At 41.1% G+C, this 18,402-nt stretch overlaps 1 protein-coding gene across 5 annotated transcripts in view; it reads left to right on the forward strand.

Annotated features, from left to right (window-relative positions):
- NDRG3 (NDRG family member 3) overlaps nucleotides 1–18,402 on the forward strand; it is a 98,106-nt gene that overhangs the window by 50,549 nt on the left and 29,155 nt on the right. For 2 of the 5 annotated variants that reach the window (XM_053246741.1, XM_053246743.1), the window contains exons 2-4: nucleotides 2,815–2,919; nucleotides 4,039–4,074; nucleotides 5,264–5,332. In XM_053246741.1, coding sequence (XP_053102716.1) covers nucleotides 2,863–2,919; nucleotides 4,039–4,074; nucleotides 5,264–5,332 — 162 coding nt within the window. In that variant the 5' untranslated portion in view covers nucleotides 2,815–2,862. The remainder of the gene's footprint in view (nucleotides 1–2,814; nucleotides 2,920–4,038; nucleotides 4,075–5,263; nucleotides 5,333–18,402) is intronic. The other 3 variants (XM_053246745.1, XM_053246746.1, XM_053246742.1) reach the window with 2 other exon arrangements.

The raw sequence follows: 18,402 nt of genomic DNA on the forward strand, positions 1-18,402 counted from the left end.
TCATTTACTCATCATGGAATATCCTGCTGTCTGCCAACAGTATTCAGGGTAGTGCAGTGGTTAGAGTTTTGGACTAGGACTGGAGAGACTGGAGTTCAAATCCGCAGTCAGCCATGAAACATACAGGGTGACTCTGGGCCAGTCGCATATCTCTCAGCCTAACCTACCTCTCAGAGTTGTTGTGAGGACAAACATAACCATATACATCACTATGGGCTCCTTGGTGGAAGAGTGGGATATAAATGTAAAAAACAAATAATTACATAAATAAATAGGGCAAACAGGTCTTTACAAAAGAATAAAATGGACTTAAATCTGACTTCAAGGACTGTAATATTCAGAAACCAGTGGGAGAACAGCCCTGCTAGATCAGACCCAAGGTCCTTCTAGTCCAGCATCCTGTTTCACACAGTAGCCCACCAGATGCTGCGGGAAGCCTACAGGCAGGAGTTGTGGGCATGCCCTCTCTCCTGCTGTTACTCCCCTGCAACTGGTACTCAGAGGCATCCTGCTTTGTAGGCTGGAGGTGGCCTATAGCCTTCCGATTAGTAGCCGTTGATAGACCTCTCCTCCATGAAGTTATCCAAACCCCTCTTAAAGTCATCCACGGTGTTGGCTGTCCCACATCTTGTGGCAAATAATTCCACAAGTTGATTATGCGTTGTGTGAAAAAGTCCTTCCGTTTGCTGGTCCTAAATTTCCTGGCAATCAGTTTCATGGAATGACCCCTGGTTCTAGTGTTATGTGAGAGGGAGAAGAATTTCTCTTTATCCACTTTCTCAACTCCATGCATGATTTTATAGACCTCTGTCATGTCTCCTTACAGTCGTCTTTTTTCTAAACTAAAAAGCCCCACGTGTTGTAGCCTTGCTTTATAAGAAAGGTGCCTCTTCTGCACCTTTTCCAGTTCTACAATGTCCTTTTGTAGATGTAGTTTTCTTGGGGATACTTCTGCAGACTTGAAAGTAGTAATTCTTCAACAGAATAACTTAAAAGTAAGACGAAAGAGCAAGACATCTGAATTAGTATATATAATGAGGAGTGTTCTGTTTCTGGACTGAATAAGGACCAGTAATTTCTAGAGTTAATTAGCAATGCTAGGAGAATTCTTTGTTCTCCAATTATGACTATGTTTACCTTGTAGACTTTTAAGTTTAATTTTGTCATAAGACTGGAGAACTGTTTAGGCATTGTTAAACTGAGGATGCTATACTTACCTACAGCTTCCCCTTGAGTGTGCTTGGAAACTGCTTTCCATACTTACAGAGTTTGCAGATACAAATGTACTTATGGTGGGTCCCTCCTCGTGATGTGGAATTCTGTATGCCCCAGTGTTCTACTCATGGGAGCAGTCATTCCACCAGTACAGTGTTTTCAGACAAACGTGGGCAGGGGCTGTGTTTTCCAAGTGCATACTGTTGTTTACATAATAATGCCTGAACAGAGCTTAAGCTGCTTGGATTTCTTGTCATTTGGCCTATCCTCCCAATTACATCTGTTTCTCTGTGCCAGTATGTGCATGTGTACTGAAGATCACACTTCATGCATATGAAGTGGACTGTCGTCTGCAAAAATTTACATGACAATAAACATGTTAGCTTTTTAAGGTGCTACAAAACTCTTTGCGGGGAAAAGGTGTTGCTGGAAAATCCTCTGGAACCTTGCCCTCTTATTTAATTCAGCCCCTTGCATTCATCCTTCCATCACATTTGACAGATAATGGGGCGTCTTGCTGAACTAAAGAGGATTAGACCAGGTTCCCGCAATTGAACTCATTGCCTGACAAGAATTAAGTCAAAATCAACGAGGCTGTGTGCTCAAATAAGCTTTATTCCATGATCATGGAGGCAGAGTACAAGTCATAAAGTCTGACAAGTACTGTGCGCCGGGGGTATGCAGTTCCAAGTTTATATAGAGTAGAAATAAGTAAGCAAATCAGTAAACACATCAATACATGTCATTTGTAATTAAACATATGCTTTCTAGTGGTCCCGCTTAGAGCCTTGGAAGATGAGTTACTACTTGGCCTTTCTGCTGATCTTACTCCTTATCCGTATCTGGTGCCAGCTATGTTTCTTTTTCCTGAGTGAGGAATTTGGCTCATGACCTGGGTTATATACTTACATTATCTCCTGATAGGTTCTGTTATTTGTTAATTCTCGGCTGGTGGGCCTCACATTCCTGACTTGAACAATTTTCTTTATTCAGGCCTAGTCACTCTTTATTTTGTTCAGGAGCATGAACAAAACTTTCAAACTTTTATACACTTATTTGTAAGCCTGGATTAAATATTTCTTTATTAAAGGCATCAGTGGTACTCACAGTGACATGGTTTAAGTTTGCTGTGGTGGACCAGTCATAGTGGGGAGTTGTGTTCTGCATTTTTCTTGGTTAGCTTTATGAACCCCTACCACTTTTGTTTATATATTTGTTTTCTAAATATAGTCTTTGTTTTCTATTATGTAAAAATGTCCAATAAAGATTTAAAAGGGCAAGCTGTACTGCATTGTTACGTTCTGAATGTCATAATGGAGAATTTAGAGAGGAACAGCATGTTGGAGCAAATCTAGGGGTACTTAGCAGGGGGGCTTTGCAGGAGAGATCACTTGCTGTTTGTGATTCTGCCAGGCATAAACAATGCCTTGTTTAGTGTGCTGCATTGTGAAGAGAGAAAGTAGCTTCCTCTTCACGGGAGTTTGGACCTATTCTGGAGCTTGGTTTGAATATTTAGTCCATACTTGCATCCATTTTGTAAAAGTCTGAGTTCTCTTCTGGTGCTGTGTTCTTAGTTCTTTTTCTTCCTCTTTTTCACAGCAGGAGTGACTTGCCATTTTACAACTAGTGCTGGTGTTCCTGGTAAAGATGGATGAATTGCAAGATGTCCAGTTAACAGAAATCAAACCCCTGCTGAATGATAAGGTAACCCCTCTATAGCCACTATGCATTCTTTTCCTGCTATGTCTATGTGCTGTGTGTTCCACTATTTTGTGCTGTTTAGTGTTGGGAGCAAGATGCAACATTGAGGCTTTCTGTTTAAATTTTTTAAACAAGTTCCAACATGCTCTTCCCCTGTCACCCTTTATCTTTGTCCTCATTCTCTCCTCCTTCTTTTTGAATAAATGCAGCAAAAAGGGTAACTTTTACAGCATTAATTCCTTGACTTTAGCTCTTGAAATCAGTTCAGTTGAAAATTAAATCTGTGCACATGCAAGTGTATACCACTGTCTGGAACAAGATATAGAGACAGACCAGTGCTTCCAGATGGCACTTGCAAAATCCAGTCACTTTTCCTAGTTTTGTGTCTTTTCACTTATAATTGCTTTGAACACACTTGGGATTTCCCCCACTCATATTATAGCCTGATATTTGAACTTTTCTCTTGATCTTGCCTACAAAGGAACATAGAAAGATGCCTTGTACCAAGTCAGACCATTGGTCCATCTAGCGCAGTATTGTCTACACAGAGTGGCAGCAGCTTATCCAAGGTTGCAGGCAGGAGCCCTATCTTGGATATGCCAGAGAGGGAACTTGGAACCTTCTGCATATAAGCAGTCAGATGCTCTTCACAGTGTGGCCCCATCCCCTAAAGGAAATATCTTACATCTGTTTTTACATATCCTTTATAGAATCCATCCAGATACAAAAAATTTGTTTTAAAATCTATTTCCTTTTTAAGGGCTTTATATAATGAAAAATAAAATCATAGCAGATCTAGTAAATAAATTGAATGATAACCAGAGACTGAGTTTGTCTAGACTCCACAAAATAGGGTCATCTGTTTATTGCTGCTGACCTTTCAGCCATCCTGAGTGGGAGAAGGAAACTTTTTACTATATTTTGATTTCTCACGTGTACTTCTCCATGTTCAGTTTTATGCAGGAAACTTTCATGCAGACATTAGTTTTGCTTCAAACAGATATGCTGAAGCAAAAGTTTCACATAGCTTAGTTGCAACGCAATATTCCATGATGATATTCCAAGTTTATTAGACTGTTTGGAATCTAGGCTATTAATTGGCTCTTATTCTTATTTTGACAGAATTCAGCTCGCAACTTGCAGGATTTTGATTGTCAGGTAAGTATGTGAACCCAGAATGGGCAGGTGGTGTGAGACTTTTCTTGGAAACCAATGAATCTATCTTGATCTGTTCATCTTCTGAGTAGACTGGGGAGAGGATGCAAGGCAGAGCTAGAGAACTATGTTTGTATTCTCCCACTTAAAACAATTTTGAATTGAAGAGGAGGAAAGAAATTAAAATATCCCTAAATAGAAATCTCATGCCAACCTCTGGGTTCTAGCATTGCATATAGGAAGCATAGATCATGCTGTGCCTAGTTTTCAGACTCTTCTTTCTTTTGCTCATCTGCTGCTCCATTATTCTGTTCATTATTGTTTTTATTTCATACAATTCATACAAGAGACTTGAGTTTAAAAATTGCCTCAGAATAATGCACAGAGACTTCACCTGCACATCACAAGTGTCAGTCCAGTCATCCCAGCATAACTAGCAAAAGCAAATGCTGAGGGGAAAATGCACACTAGATTTGAGAGAATAGGAAGATTGCCCAAGGCACATGCCTTCTCAGCAGTGGGGGACAAAATCGGGGAGTAGGACATGAAGTGAGCACAGACCAGGTGATGCTCACCTCTTTTATTCTTAAGATGAGCAGTGAACTTGTGTCCATAGCAACCGTTGAATGGGATGTTCCTTGCTGTAGCACTGTTAATTTTAGCTCCTAAACATCCAGTTACACAGCAGGCTTTGTTGGCTGATAAAGCTTCTTTGTCTTGTTAAGAACCCTTGAAAGATGCATAGAACAACTTCTGAGGCATGTCTGCTTTAGTCTCTAGGCTCTTAACCTGAATAGTTGTTTAAGTTATATAGCCTTTTTAAGAAGGGTGGGTAAAGGTGAGCCTTAATATTTCTCATTGCCTGCAGCTGCTTCAGACTTATCAGCCAAATAACTGCACAGTAATATTTCATGTTCATTATTGGAATAATGCACACACAGGCCCTTGTCTAGGCTATGTCATTGGGTCAAATTGATCATGTTTATGCTGCTACCTTGACTTATATTAATCTATAAAATTAATGTTTAATAATTAAATATGATATAAACATAAATAAAAATACCTTAAAATAGCAACGCATCACATCTTTACATATCAATACAGTTTTAATTATAATAAATACAAAACCATTGCACAACGATACAAAATAAATTACTTTATTGACCAAAATTAAAGCAAAGATCTCCTGCAGAATTTGACGGATGGTGCTTTATGGACAGAAGAAGAGGGAAAGATCTTCAGATGCCAGTCTTCCTTTGGAGTAAGTGCTTCCTAAGAGTAGCAACATCCTACCCTTCAAATGCTGAATCTGCCTATTATTATTATTATTATTATTATTATTTATTTATTTATTTATTTATTTATTTATTTATTTATTTATTCAATTTCTATACTGCCCTTCCAAAAATGGTTCAGGGTGGTTTACACAGAGAAATAATAAATAAATAAGATGGATCCCTGTCCCCAAAGGGCTCACAGTCTAAAAAAAACATAAGATAGACACCAGCAACAGTCACTGGAGGTACTGTGCTGGGGGTGAATAGGACCAGTTACTCTCCCCCTGCTAAATAAAGAGAATCACCACGTTAAAAGGTGCCTCTTTGCCAAGTTAGCAGGGGTTGCCCTTCCTCACAGCTCTGAGCTAGTAACTGCATCTAGGATCTGAAGACATTCACAGCATCTGAGCCAGCGGCAGCATCTGTCAAATGTTGTGGAAGATGTTTGCTTTAATTTTAGTCAAATCCTCAGAGCATTTGTTTATGCATATCTGTTGAACATGTATGCTTTCAGGCCACTGTGTGAAGCAGCAGGAAGTGTCCTGAAGTCTGTCTTTGCACAGTGGACTTGCTTTGAAAATAAGACACTGCTCCAGGAGATGGTCTCTGGTATAGCAACTTTGCTGAAGTTAAGCTGTTCTTGATGTGGTCACTGGCTGGACAGAAGACCACTGGGAACCCTATGTTCATAATCATTTTGAAGGGTTGCACATTCAGTAATTTGGTTGATCAGATGTTTTGCAACAGTAGAAAATTAAATTAACTCTAAGTCTGCAATACAGACAAATCTTATTTCTTAGAATTAATTAAAAGCAATAGCATATTGGTTTGAGTTATTTAAAAATAATCAATGCACAGACCACTCCCATTGCAGAGGATCACAGAAGCCCCTGAGTTCAGAAAACCTTCCTTCCAGGCTGTTGAACAAAATTCTAACAGCCACATTCCTCTCTTGCTTTCCTCACCTACATAACCTTTCACCAAAGAGGGCTATACATGATAAGAGAGCTGTAAGCAGCTAGACTCCAATCTAGAGATGGGGAGAAACGACTTGGATGGTGTCTCCATCACACTTTGATGGATTCAAGTCAGCTAGGACTACTGAGATTCTTTGTGTATCTATGCACCAAGATAGTGTTGAATTAAATCTGGAAAGATGCTTTGCTTGCAAGCATTTTCTTTAATAAATCCATTTAATTGTCACTGTAGCTAAACTCCATGCCTCTGACAGAACAAAAGAAACCCCAAAGATGAGACCTTTGTCCTAAGTCTCCTTACATCTTGAAAAGGAATGTAAGGAAAACTTAGCTGATATTTTGTATAATAAGTTACTCTGTCTTTTATTTTCTTCAAACTTCTCTTTATTGTGTTTGAAGCATTGTTTAAATTCTAGGTCTTGGTTATTTATTTCAGGTTGCAACCCTGTGGTTATTCATAAGTACGGCTAGCCATTTGCATGCATTTTTGTTTTGCTTTTTACATATCCCACTTCTCCACCTGAGCAGGCTCCCAAAGTAGCTTACAATTCAAATAATTAAGAAGATACAATATGCTAGGTTGAGGTGTGTGTTGTCAGAATCTATATGGACTGGCTGGGTGGCGGGGAGACTGATGCTAAAGATACCAGCCTGTAGAAGCAGCCCCTCAGTTGCTCTGCAGACTCTTCTGTTAGCCAGGGGCAAGTGCCAATGGTTCGTGAGTGAATAAAAGCACCTCTTTCTCAATGTCCTATGGAAATTCCCCAGGCTGGAAAGAGCACCATGATGGGAAAGAGGGGCTTATTATGATTGGCTCTGTGGCAAAAAATAGTTCACAAAGTGGTCTTTACATAACAGAAGGAATAAGAAAATGGTAGCAGTGTTACAGCTGCCCACCCTTCTTGCAGGAAGAGGTGGTAAGCAGTGCTGCTTGTAAGAGGGATTCCCTGATGTTGTTGGCTACAACTCCCAGCATCCCCAGCGGCAGTGGCCTTTGGCTGGGGATTATGGGAGTTGTGGTTAACAACATATGGGAATCCCTATTATAAGGAACACTGGCAGTAGGCAGATCAAAACTGTAGCATAGGGCTTATCCCCAGGACACACATTCTGCTGTGGGTCTCCTGTCCCGTGAAGGTTAGAGGAAGCAGCAGTGATGGTACAGAGCTGCTCAGTTTGAATGGGGGAAGAGCTCTGAAGAACTACCGTTGCTGCATGTCTTGGCTGTAACTCGCCATAATAAAAGGCATCGGGTGCCTTGGCCATACCCCTGGAGACACTCTTTATGAAAGGGGTTGAGATCCCCATCAAGAGTACTTTGGTGTGGATCTGGTACAAAAAACAAAACCCACAGGGCAGCCTGTTGGAGTAGCTTTGACTTCTAATGGCAAATCTGCATCTCTATTCTTGTAAGAAGAAAGGTGTACAGCAAGCTTGGTGGGGGTTTTTTTTGTATTTTGAAGTTGTTCTCAACTAATGTAGGCGCTCAGAGACCCATGTTCTCTTATTTTATTTTTTTAAATCCCCACACTATGCTTGAAATCTGAGAGTGTATAGTGTCTTGTCCTGCTCCTTAAGCAGATGGTAGATTAAGTAGTCTCCAGGGTTTGTCTGCAGATGGACAGCTGGTGAGTGTGACCTATGCAGCTAAAGAGCCATGAGTGCATTTGTATTACCATGCCTGCCTTCATTTTAAGAGCTGAATATTACATTCTGTCTTCCAACCATGTGCGATTGCTGCCTGTCATGTAATTTAAATCTAACCCAATCACTGTGCCCTGTTGCCATGTTCCCTGTGCTTTATTTATTTATTACATTATATTTATGTCCCCCTCTTCCTCCAAGGAGCCCAAATGTACATGGTTATGTTTATCCGCACAACAACCCTATGAAGTAGGTTAGGCTGAGATATGCATGACTGGACAAAAGTCAACTAGTGACTTTCATGGCTAAGTGGGGTTTTGAACTCCGGTCTCCCCGGTCCTATATTAAAATACAGTAGCTGATTAAAAATAATTTGATTGGGGGCCACAAATTCCTATTTGCATCAATTGACACATACAGGTGAAACTCGAAAAATTAGAATATCGTGCAAAAGTCCATTAATTTCAGTAATGCAAATTAAAAGATGAAACTGATATATGAGATAGACGCATTACATGCAAAGCGAGATAAGTCAAGCCTTAATTTGTTATAATTGTGACGATCATGGCGTACAGCTCATGAGAACCCCAAATCCACAATCCCAGAAAATTAGAATATTGTGAAAAGGTTCAACAGTCTAGGCTCCAGGTGTCCCACTCCAATCAGCTAATCAATCCATAACATCTGCAAAGGGTTCCTGAGCCTTTAAATGGTCTCTCAGTCTGGTTCATTAGGAATCACAATCATGGGAAAGACTGCTGACTTGACAGTTGTGCAGAAAACCATCATTGACACCCTCCATAAGGAGGGAAAGCCTCAAAAGGTAATTGCAAAAGAAGTTGGATGTTCCCAAAGTGCTGTATCAAAGCACATTAATAGAAAGTTGTGTGGAAGGGGAAAGTGTGGAAGAAAAAGGTGCACAAGCAGCAGGGATGACCGCAGCCTGGAGAGGATTGTCAGGAAAAGGCCATTCAGAAGTGTTGGGGACTTTCACAAGGAGTGGACTGAGGCTGGAGTTAGTGCATCAAGAGCCACCACACACAGACGGATCCTGGACATGGGCTTCAAATGTCATATTCCTCTTGTCAAGCCACTCCTGAACAACAAACAATGTCAGAAGCGTCTTACCTGGGCTCAAGAAAAAAAGAACTGGTCTGTTGCTCAGTGGTCCAAAGTCCTCTTTTCTGATGAGAGCAACTTTTGCATCTCATTTGGAAACCAAGGACCCAGAGTCTGGTGGAAGAATGGAGAGGCACACAATGCAAGATGCTTGAAGTCCAGTGTGAAGTTTCCACAGTCTGTGTTGATTTGGGGAGCCATGTCATCTGCTGGTGTTGGTCCACTGTGCTTCATTAAGTCCAGGGTCAACGCAGCCGTCTATCAGGAGATTTTGGAGCACTTCATGCTTCCTTCCGCAGACGAGCTGTATGGGGATGCTGACTTCATTTTCCAGCAGGACTTGGCACCTGCCCACACTGCCAAAAGTACCAAAACCTGGTTCAATGACCATGGGATTACTGTGCTTGATTGGCCAGCAAACTCGCCTGGCCTGAACCCCATAGAGAATCTATGGGGCATTGCCAAGAGAAGGATGAGAGACATGAGACCAAACAATGCAGAAGAGCTGAAGGTCGCTATTGAAGCATCCTGGTCTTCCATAACACCTCAGCAGTGCCACAGGCTGATAGCATCCATGCCACACCGCATTGAGGCAGTAATTGCTGCAAAAGGGGCCCAAACCAAGTACTGAATACATATGCATGCTTATACTTTTCAGAGGTCCGATATTGTTCTATTTACAATCCTTGTTTTATTGGTTTCATGTAATATTCTAATTTTCTGGGATTGTAGATTTGGGGTTCTCATGAGCTGTACGCCATGATCATCACAATTATAACAAATTAAGGCTTGACTTATCTCGCTTTGCATGTAATGCGTCTATCTCATATATCAGTTTCACCTTTTAATTTGCATTACTGAAATTAATGGACTTTTGCACGATATTCTAATTTTTCGAGTTTCACCTATATTGGGCACAGTCTGAAAACGTTTGTGCTAGAGTCCTGTCGGTATAGGAGTATGAAACACTTGGAAGTAGCAAATTCCCATTGACTAGTAGAGTTTAAGTACATTTCTAGTTCTTCAATTATACAGACTGTGTTGTATCATTGTGGATTTGCAACTCTACGTCTGGCTTTTTCTGTTTAAAATGTCTTTAAACACACTATTGACTCAGAACTATGCAGGCTTTTAGGTGAAGTAATTATAGTCTAGTGATATTGTAATTATGCATGGCTCCAACCATAAATGGGATGACAGTATATGACAGAGTTATACACAGTGCTTCCTTTTGAAAAGCAGTATATAAATACTTGCCATATTGGTATTCATACTCCTTGTTTCATTTGAAGGATTTTAAATGTATGAATGTTTTGTAAGCAACACGCTAGGTATGTAAGACGGTGTAGGAACTGATATGACCATATACCTTTGTACAGATTAGTTTGCTTCTCAGATGGTGTCTACTGAGAGAAATACCACCAGTTCATTAATGGAACAATCTGATCTCCATCTGACCTTATAACCCAGCTACTGTGTGAGTTAAGTAAGGGGGGAAAGGACAAGAGATTGTTATGGCCACACTAAAATAGTCCTGTCTGTGACTGATTAAATTGAACTCTTGTCTGGTGGCCTTGCCTTGCCAGAAATGGATTTTGCAAATGGAATACATGACCTCAGGCAGGCAAGAAAAATCTGTATAAACTCTGCTGTGTTATATCTATGCCATTTATTTGAACTGATTGCATTGTAAAACCTCATCGACATTTCATAGTGGTTACAAAGTGATATTAGTATAAGGTGACAATGCTAGAGATTTAGCCAAAGTGTGATGCTTTTCAAATTGTTTCAGTGTTCTGCATTTCTTGTTTCATGACCATGCCTCCAATTTTCTTTTGCTAACATCTGTTGTAGCTGGGTGGCAGCAGTAAGAAAGAGCTAGTCCTATGTGCCATCGGTTAGGATGAAGAAGCATGTTCTTTCCCCACCTCAGGTGCACTTCTATGCTTCCAGTGCAGCTGGCGCAGGAAGAATACATGATGCTTGGAAAAGCACATGTGGCTGCAAGATCAGCATGCAGCCCACTACTGTCTGGGATAGTTTATGCAGAGAACGGCCTTGGGAAGCAAATTGTTCCTCCCTTTCACCTCCCACAGATAAACCAGCCTGTAGTAAAAGGGAGATGGGAAGGAGATGTAAGACTGAATATTGCAGGCATAAGGCAAGGCATGGTGTTTACAATTGTTGGAGTGGCTGTGAGAGTGAGAGCATTTGGGCAAATCTGTGCAATGTTAATATTGTGGCTGGAGCTATGTGTTATATATCTGATTTTGGTGGCATCATTTGCTATTCATACTCTTATCTCTATTTATTAACTGTTCATCTGTACTTGACTGAAATAAGGAAAAAGCAAGGAGGCTGTGTTTTTTTAATGCCTGAATTGGTTTAGGTTCTCCTTGTTTTATAATCCCAACATATGGTCAATCACTTGTTTACAATACTGTATAATCCAAGTTCTAGTGTCCACTAGGTGTCTCCAGTTCCTAGAATTCCTGCACTCTTTTTCTGTCAAAGTTGCTAAAAGTAAAGCAGGGGTATGGAGGACGACCCAAAAACCTGATGGGTAACTGCAAGCAACACCTTACTGTGCCCGTTTGAAGCATGGGCCCTGTCCCAATCCACATGGCTATACATGCAAAGTAATGAACTCTTAATTCAGACACCTTATTTAAAGGTGAAGTGTGCCATCAAGTTGATTTCAACTCCTGGCATCCACAGAGCCCTGTGGTTTTCTTTTGGTAGAATACAGGAGGAGTTTTCCATTGCCTCCTCCCACGTAGTATGAGATGATGCTTTTCAGCATCTTCCTATATCGCTGCTGCCTGTTATAGGTGTTTCCCATAGTCTGGGAAACATACCAGCAGAGATTCAAACCACCAACCTCTTGCTCCATAGGCAAGTTACTTCCCCGCTACGCCATTTGGTGGCTTTCTACATTTGTATTTATGGAATAACTTTAGTAGAATATCCTAAAGTCTCATAATTTTCTCTATTGAGAAGAGTATTTTGCTAAATAGTCATCAAACTATGTGTGGTTAGATAAACAAAAGTTCATGTTACATAGAGACTCAACTGCAAGACTGATAATTTCACTGCATAGTTGCCTATCCCCCTCTTGCATGAGTTCCATCCATTTCAAGCAGCTTTTGGGGGCACAAAGGGAGCCAGGATAGACCATCTCAGTTCTATGGGGAGGATACAACTCTCTTGGCGTTTCCTGGGCCTTAAGGCAGAAGTTAGTAAAAACTGTGTGTGTAGCCTGGTGGTGATCTGCTTTTTTCTCCACGGACATGTATAGTTATAAATGGTGGTGGTGCTTGGCTGGCTGTGAGATTTTCCATCACAACAAATGCCTTCATGATGTTGGTGCAGTAGCTAATTACAAATTGGAAGCTCGGCTCATTAGCCTGGGAACAAGGTAATTTTAGGCTTTCATTAGAGTCCATTGACACACTTGAATTTACCACATTTTTGCTCGAAGAAGTAGGCCAATAGAATTACTACCTCTTCTTTTCTTTCTCTTTGTATTAGCTAGCAATGTAGGAAGCTGCCATATACTGAGTCAGACCATTAGTCTATCTAGCTCAGTGTTGTCTACACAGACTGGCAACGGCTCCTCCAGGGTTGCAGGCAGGAGTCTCTCTCAGCACTATCTTGGAGATGCTGCCAGGGAGGGAACTTGGAACCTTCTGCTCTTCCCAGAGCGGCTCCATCCCCTGAGGGGAATATCTTACAGAGCTCACACTTCCAATCTCCCTTTCATATGCAACAAAGGTGGACCCTGCTTAGCTAAGGGGACAAGTCATGCTTGCGACCAGCAAACGTTCAGTAGATTGATGTAAAAGCAGTGTAAGAAACATGATGGATAACTCAGACCTGCAGTGTAGAGTGCACAAGTGATGCTGGAAAAGACTTGTATGTAACCTAGTTAATTATTCTATTGCTGGGACCCCAACAGATGACCAGATTATAACTGAATACCCAAAGCCTAGAGAGGCTATGGTACCATAGTGCCATATGTGATAGCTCTTTATTTAGCAGGGAGAGAGCAACTGGCTCTATCCATCCCCAGCACAGCATTCTTCCTGTGGCTGTTGCTGGTGTCTTATCTTGTGTTTCTTTTTAAAATTGTGAGTCCTTTGGAGACAGGGAGCCATTTTTAGCCTACTTTCCAGCAGGCTTATGAGATCACCTGGCATTTTTTGTGTCCGCGTGTATGTCCCCTTCCTATCAACTTCGCAACACCTGGACCAATATGAAGCAAATCAGGTACAGTTGTAGGGACACATACAGTGTTCCCTCTAACAGAGATTCCCAAATGTTGTTGACTACAACTTTCAGAATCCCCAGCTGCAATGGCTTTTACTTGGGGATTATGGAAGTTGTAGTCAACAACATCTGGGAATCCCTGTTAGAGGGAACACTGGACACATAGTAACACCTCAGTGGCGTAGTTTGTGATGATGTCATCAACCCCAATTCAAGAGGGCAGACACGTAAACGTTTGAGGTGCAAGTGCGCTAACTTGTGGACTGTCTAACCAATTTGAACCAAATTTGGTAAAGTTGTAGTGAGTGACACACAGGGACATGTCAATGGCATAGTTTGTGATGATGTCATCCACTCTGATTTACGATGGCGGACATGTAAACATTTGAGGTGCAAGTGGGCTAACTTGTGAACCACCTGATTTGAACCAAATTTTCTACAGCTTTAGGGACACATATGGATGCCCTAGTGGTGTAGTTTGTGATGATGTCATCCATCCCAATCCACGATAGTGGACATGTGAACTATTGAAGTGTAAGTGTACTAACTTGTGGACTGTCTAACCAATTTGAACCAAATTTGGTGCAGTTGTAGTGAGTGACACACCAGTCCAACTCAATGGTGTAGTTTGTAATGATGTCATCCTCCTCAGTTGAAGATGGTGGACACATTAAGATGGTGGACAACACTTGCTCACAGTGGTGAGCAAGAGGTCTAACTTGTGGACCTCAATTTGAACCAAATTTAGTCCAGTTGTAGAGATCGTGAAAGGAAAGTAGGCAGATTAGTTCTTGGTAGAATAACTTGTATTGATATCTGTGTAAACTGCTTTGGGAACTTTTGTTGAAAAGCAGTATATAAATATTTGTCGTATTTGTTTACTTCAGTGAGTGTGTAAGCAAGTAAAACCTCCTAGGGATCCTCCTTGTGAAAACAGTCTTTTTCATTCTCTAATTTTTAGCCTACTTTCCAGTAGGCTTATGAGATCATCCGGCATTCTGTGTCTTCCCCCTCCCCACCCATCAACTTCACAATGCCTGGATCAATATGAACCAGATCAGGTACAGTTGTAGGGACACTTCAATGGCACAGTTTGTGATGATGTCATCCACCCCGAATCAAGATGGCAGACACGCAAACATTAGTTTGTTTGTTTGTTGTATTTTTAATACCGCCTGATATATGCATCTCTAAGTGGTGTACAAAATTTAAAACAATATTTTTAAAATCAGCACAGATTAAGATACAAAACAATTAAAACAGTAGCATAAAAACAGAAATAAAAACAGTAACATAAAACAATTATTAAAAGATTATTTAAGGCATTTGAGGCGCAAGTTGGCTAACTTGTGAATCACCTGACAGATTTGAACCAAATTTGCTACAGCTGTAGGGACACATAGGGATTCCCCAATGTGTAGTTCGTGATGATGTCATCTACCCTGATCCAAGATGGCAGACGTGTGAACATTTTGAGATGCAAGTGCACTAACTTGTGGACTGTCTAAGTTGAACTAAATGAGGTACAGTTGTAGTGAGTGACACTTCAATGTCACAAGAGGAGACCTCAATGGTGTAGTTTATAATGTCGTCATCCTCCTCTATCGAAGATGGTGGACATGTGAAGATGGTGGACACCACTTGTTCACAGTGGTGAGCAAGAGGTCTGACTTGTGGACCTCAATTTGAACCAAATTTAGTCCAGTTGTAGAGATAGTGAAAGGAAAGTAGGCAGATTAGTTTTTAGTAGAACAACTTATTGTAACTTTGGTTCTCTTAGGATTTGGAAGAAAATGGAAACGGTGTTCTACCCCTTGTGGGCAATTCATGCTGCAGTGTACCCAATTAACACCTTAAATGATCCTTTAAATTGACCAGCAATTGTGACTGTTCCAGAATGTAACTCTCTAATGACCATCTCTGTAGTGTAATAGCTAAGGATGAAACCCTATGCATATTTACTGAAGAGTAAACCACAGTGAACTTGTAGAGACTTGCTTCCAAATAAACAGGCATAAGATTGTTCATGCTAGTGAGTCTTTGGTCCAGATTTCTGGTCAGCTGTGAAGTGGCTGGATGGCCTTAAAGAAGCCCTTGTCTCCCAGCCTCAGTCCCTCATCTTCTATATGGGATAGTGGCAACCTGATTCACAGGAATATTTTAAGGATCACTGAGATAATATGAGTTTAGTTTAGTTTATTACTATCAACGATCAAAGATCAGCAAATGCAATTTAAAACTTTACAGAAATGTACGGATAAAAAAATACATAAAATAACAATGGTAATAATCAGAAGGATTATTCTTCTGACAGTTGATCCTTTTAAGTTCCAAGAGTTAGAATGGCAATCCTCTGAACCAACAAGAGGCCAGAGATTTCTCGCCTAGGAAGGAGATTTGCCCCCTCATCAAACATTCCAAGGAGACCAAGGTTGTTTTCGACACTTGATTATCACCCTTAATCAGTGGGTGGATAGTGCATTCCTTTTGCTGTAGTTACCATAGTGAATAGCCAAACAACGTCTAGCTTTATTATAATGGCCTTTCTACATAATTGTATCCAAGGCAGGGTATTTTTGTACTTGGATACCATTTTTGGATGCTAATGGGTTTGGCAAAAGGCTTCTTTGGAAACTGAGTAAGTGCTACCTTCCCACTGAACTTATTTGCAGTGTGGTCTGTGTATTCAAATTCTTCTTCAGTCTAAATAATCCTTTCTTAGTCAACATGTTTTTAGAATCCAACCTTCTTTGTATCCAGGCTGCCATCACCTCAAATTAAACAGGTCCAGCTTTGATCTGTTCTTACTGAGGAAAAGAACATATATTTCCTCCCTCCTGGTTGCCCTAGTTCAAGTTTATTCTTGTAGCAAGATAGTCTGAATATAAACTGTTACTGCAGTTTTGAAATTTGGATGTTGCCAAGGATGCAGATATTGGATAATTAATGAGAACATACTTGTTTGAAAGGTATCTGTCCCAAATCATGTTAGGCGATAATTCTTAAAAGTTGCTTCATGCAACATGTTTGTTTGATTGATTGATTAAGTGCCATCAAGTCGGTGCCGACTCTTAGCGACCACATAGATAGATTCTCCCCTAGATGATCTGTCTTCAACTTGGCCTTTAAAGTCTCTCCGTGGTGCATTCATTGCTGTCATAATCGAGTCCATCCACCTTGCTGCTGGTCATCCTCTTCTTCTCTTTCCTTCAACTTTCCCCAGCATAATAGACTTCTCAAGGAAGCTGGGTCTTTGAATAAAGTATGATAGTTTGAGCCTGGTCATTTGTGTCTCGAGTGAAAATTCTGGATTGATTTGTACTATGATCCATTTGTTTGTTTACCATATGTAGTTTACCAAATTTATAATCTTGTGTCAAGCTCCTTCTGAAGTTTGTGTCATGAGGAAGAGCTAGATTAATCTCATTCTGCTAAAGCATTTAACACTGACCATCTAGATGTGAGAAAGAGCATGTGCCTGAGCAGAGGGAAGCAAGAATATGTTCAGGAACAATTGCTGATTGCTATTTTCTTGGGTGCATGCTGGGTCTTTGAGGACTTTAAGAACATAAGAACAGCCCTGCTGGATCAGGCCCAAGGCCCATCTAGTCCAGCTTCCTGTTTCACACAGTGGCCCACCAGATGCCGCTAGAAGCCAGACAGGAGTTGAGGGCGTGCCCTCTCTCCTGCCATTACTCCCCTGTAACTGGTACCAGAGGCATCATGCCTTTGAGCCTGGAGGTGGCCTTTAGCCCCCCGACTAGTAACCGATATAGACCTCTCCTCCATGAAGTCATCCAAACCCCTCTTAAAGCCATCCAGGTTGTGGGCTGTCACCACATCCTGTGGCAGAGAGTTCCACAAGTGGATCACTCATTGTGTGAAAAAGTACTTCCGTTTGTTGGTCCTAGACCTCCTGGCAATCAATTTCATGGAGTGACCCCTGGTTCTAGTGTTGTGTGAGAGGGAAAAGAATTTCTCTCTCTCCACCAATGACTTTGTCATTGGTTTGTACACTTCTTAACTCCAGATAGTGCTTGGATTTAACAAAGCATCACATTAATTTACACCTTGATCTATTTATACAGAATACCATAGAAACCATTGCCCACTTGCCTAGACAGTGTTGTTTTTCTATTAATATTTCTGCTCTGTGTGGGTATGAATAATTTAGTTCAGTGTGCTAGTTTAAATCTGAACAGCTAGCTTCCCACATGATTCTTGTTTCAAAATATAACTATGGAGAAGAAGCAGTGAATGCCTGAAGTACTACATTAATGGAAATAATGAGAATAGAGTTTTAAGGACATAAGAACAGCCCTGCTGGATCAGGCCGAAGGCCCATCTAGTCCAGCACCCTGTTCTGCACAGTGGCCTACCAGATACCACTGGAAGACTACAGGCAGGAGTTGCGGGCATGCCCTCTCTCCTGCTGTTATTCCTCTGCAACTGGTACTCAGAGGCATCCTGCCTTTGAGCCTGGAGGTGGCCTTTAGCCCCCCAACTAGTAGCCGATGATAGACCTCTCCTCCATGAAGTTATCCAAACCCCTCTTAAAGCCATCCAGGTTGCTGGCTGTCACCACATCTCGTGGCAGAGAATTCCACAAGTTGATTATGTGTTGTGTGAAAAAGTACTTCCATTTGTTGGTCCTAGATTTCCTGGCAATCAATTTCATGGAATGACCCCTGGTTCTAGTGTTATGTGAGAGGGAGAAGAATTTCTCTCTATCCACATTCTCCACACCATGCATGATTTTATAGACCTCTATCATGTCTCCCCGCAGTCGTCTTTTTTCTAAACTAAAAAGCCCCAGGTGTTGTAGCCTTGCCTCATAAGAAAGGTGCTCTAGGCCCCTGATCATCTTGGTTGCCCTTTTCTGCACCTTTTCCAGGTCTACAATGTCCTTTTTTAGATGTGGTGACCAGAATTGTACGCAGTACTCCAGGTGTGGCTGCACCATAGTTTTGTATAAGGGCATTATAATACTAGCAGTTTTATTTTCAATTCCCTTCCTAATGATCCCTAGCATGGAATTGGCCTTT

The sequence above is a fragment of the Hemicordylus capensis genome, chromosome 4 (genome assembly GCF_027244095.1).
Source record: "Hemicordylus capensis ecotype Gifberg chromosome 4, rHemCap1.1.pri, whole genome shotgun sequence".
NCBI classification, from domain to species: Eukaryota; Metazoa; Chordata; class Lepidosauria; order Squamata; family Cordylidae; genus Hemicordylus; species Hemicordylus capensis.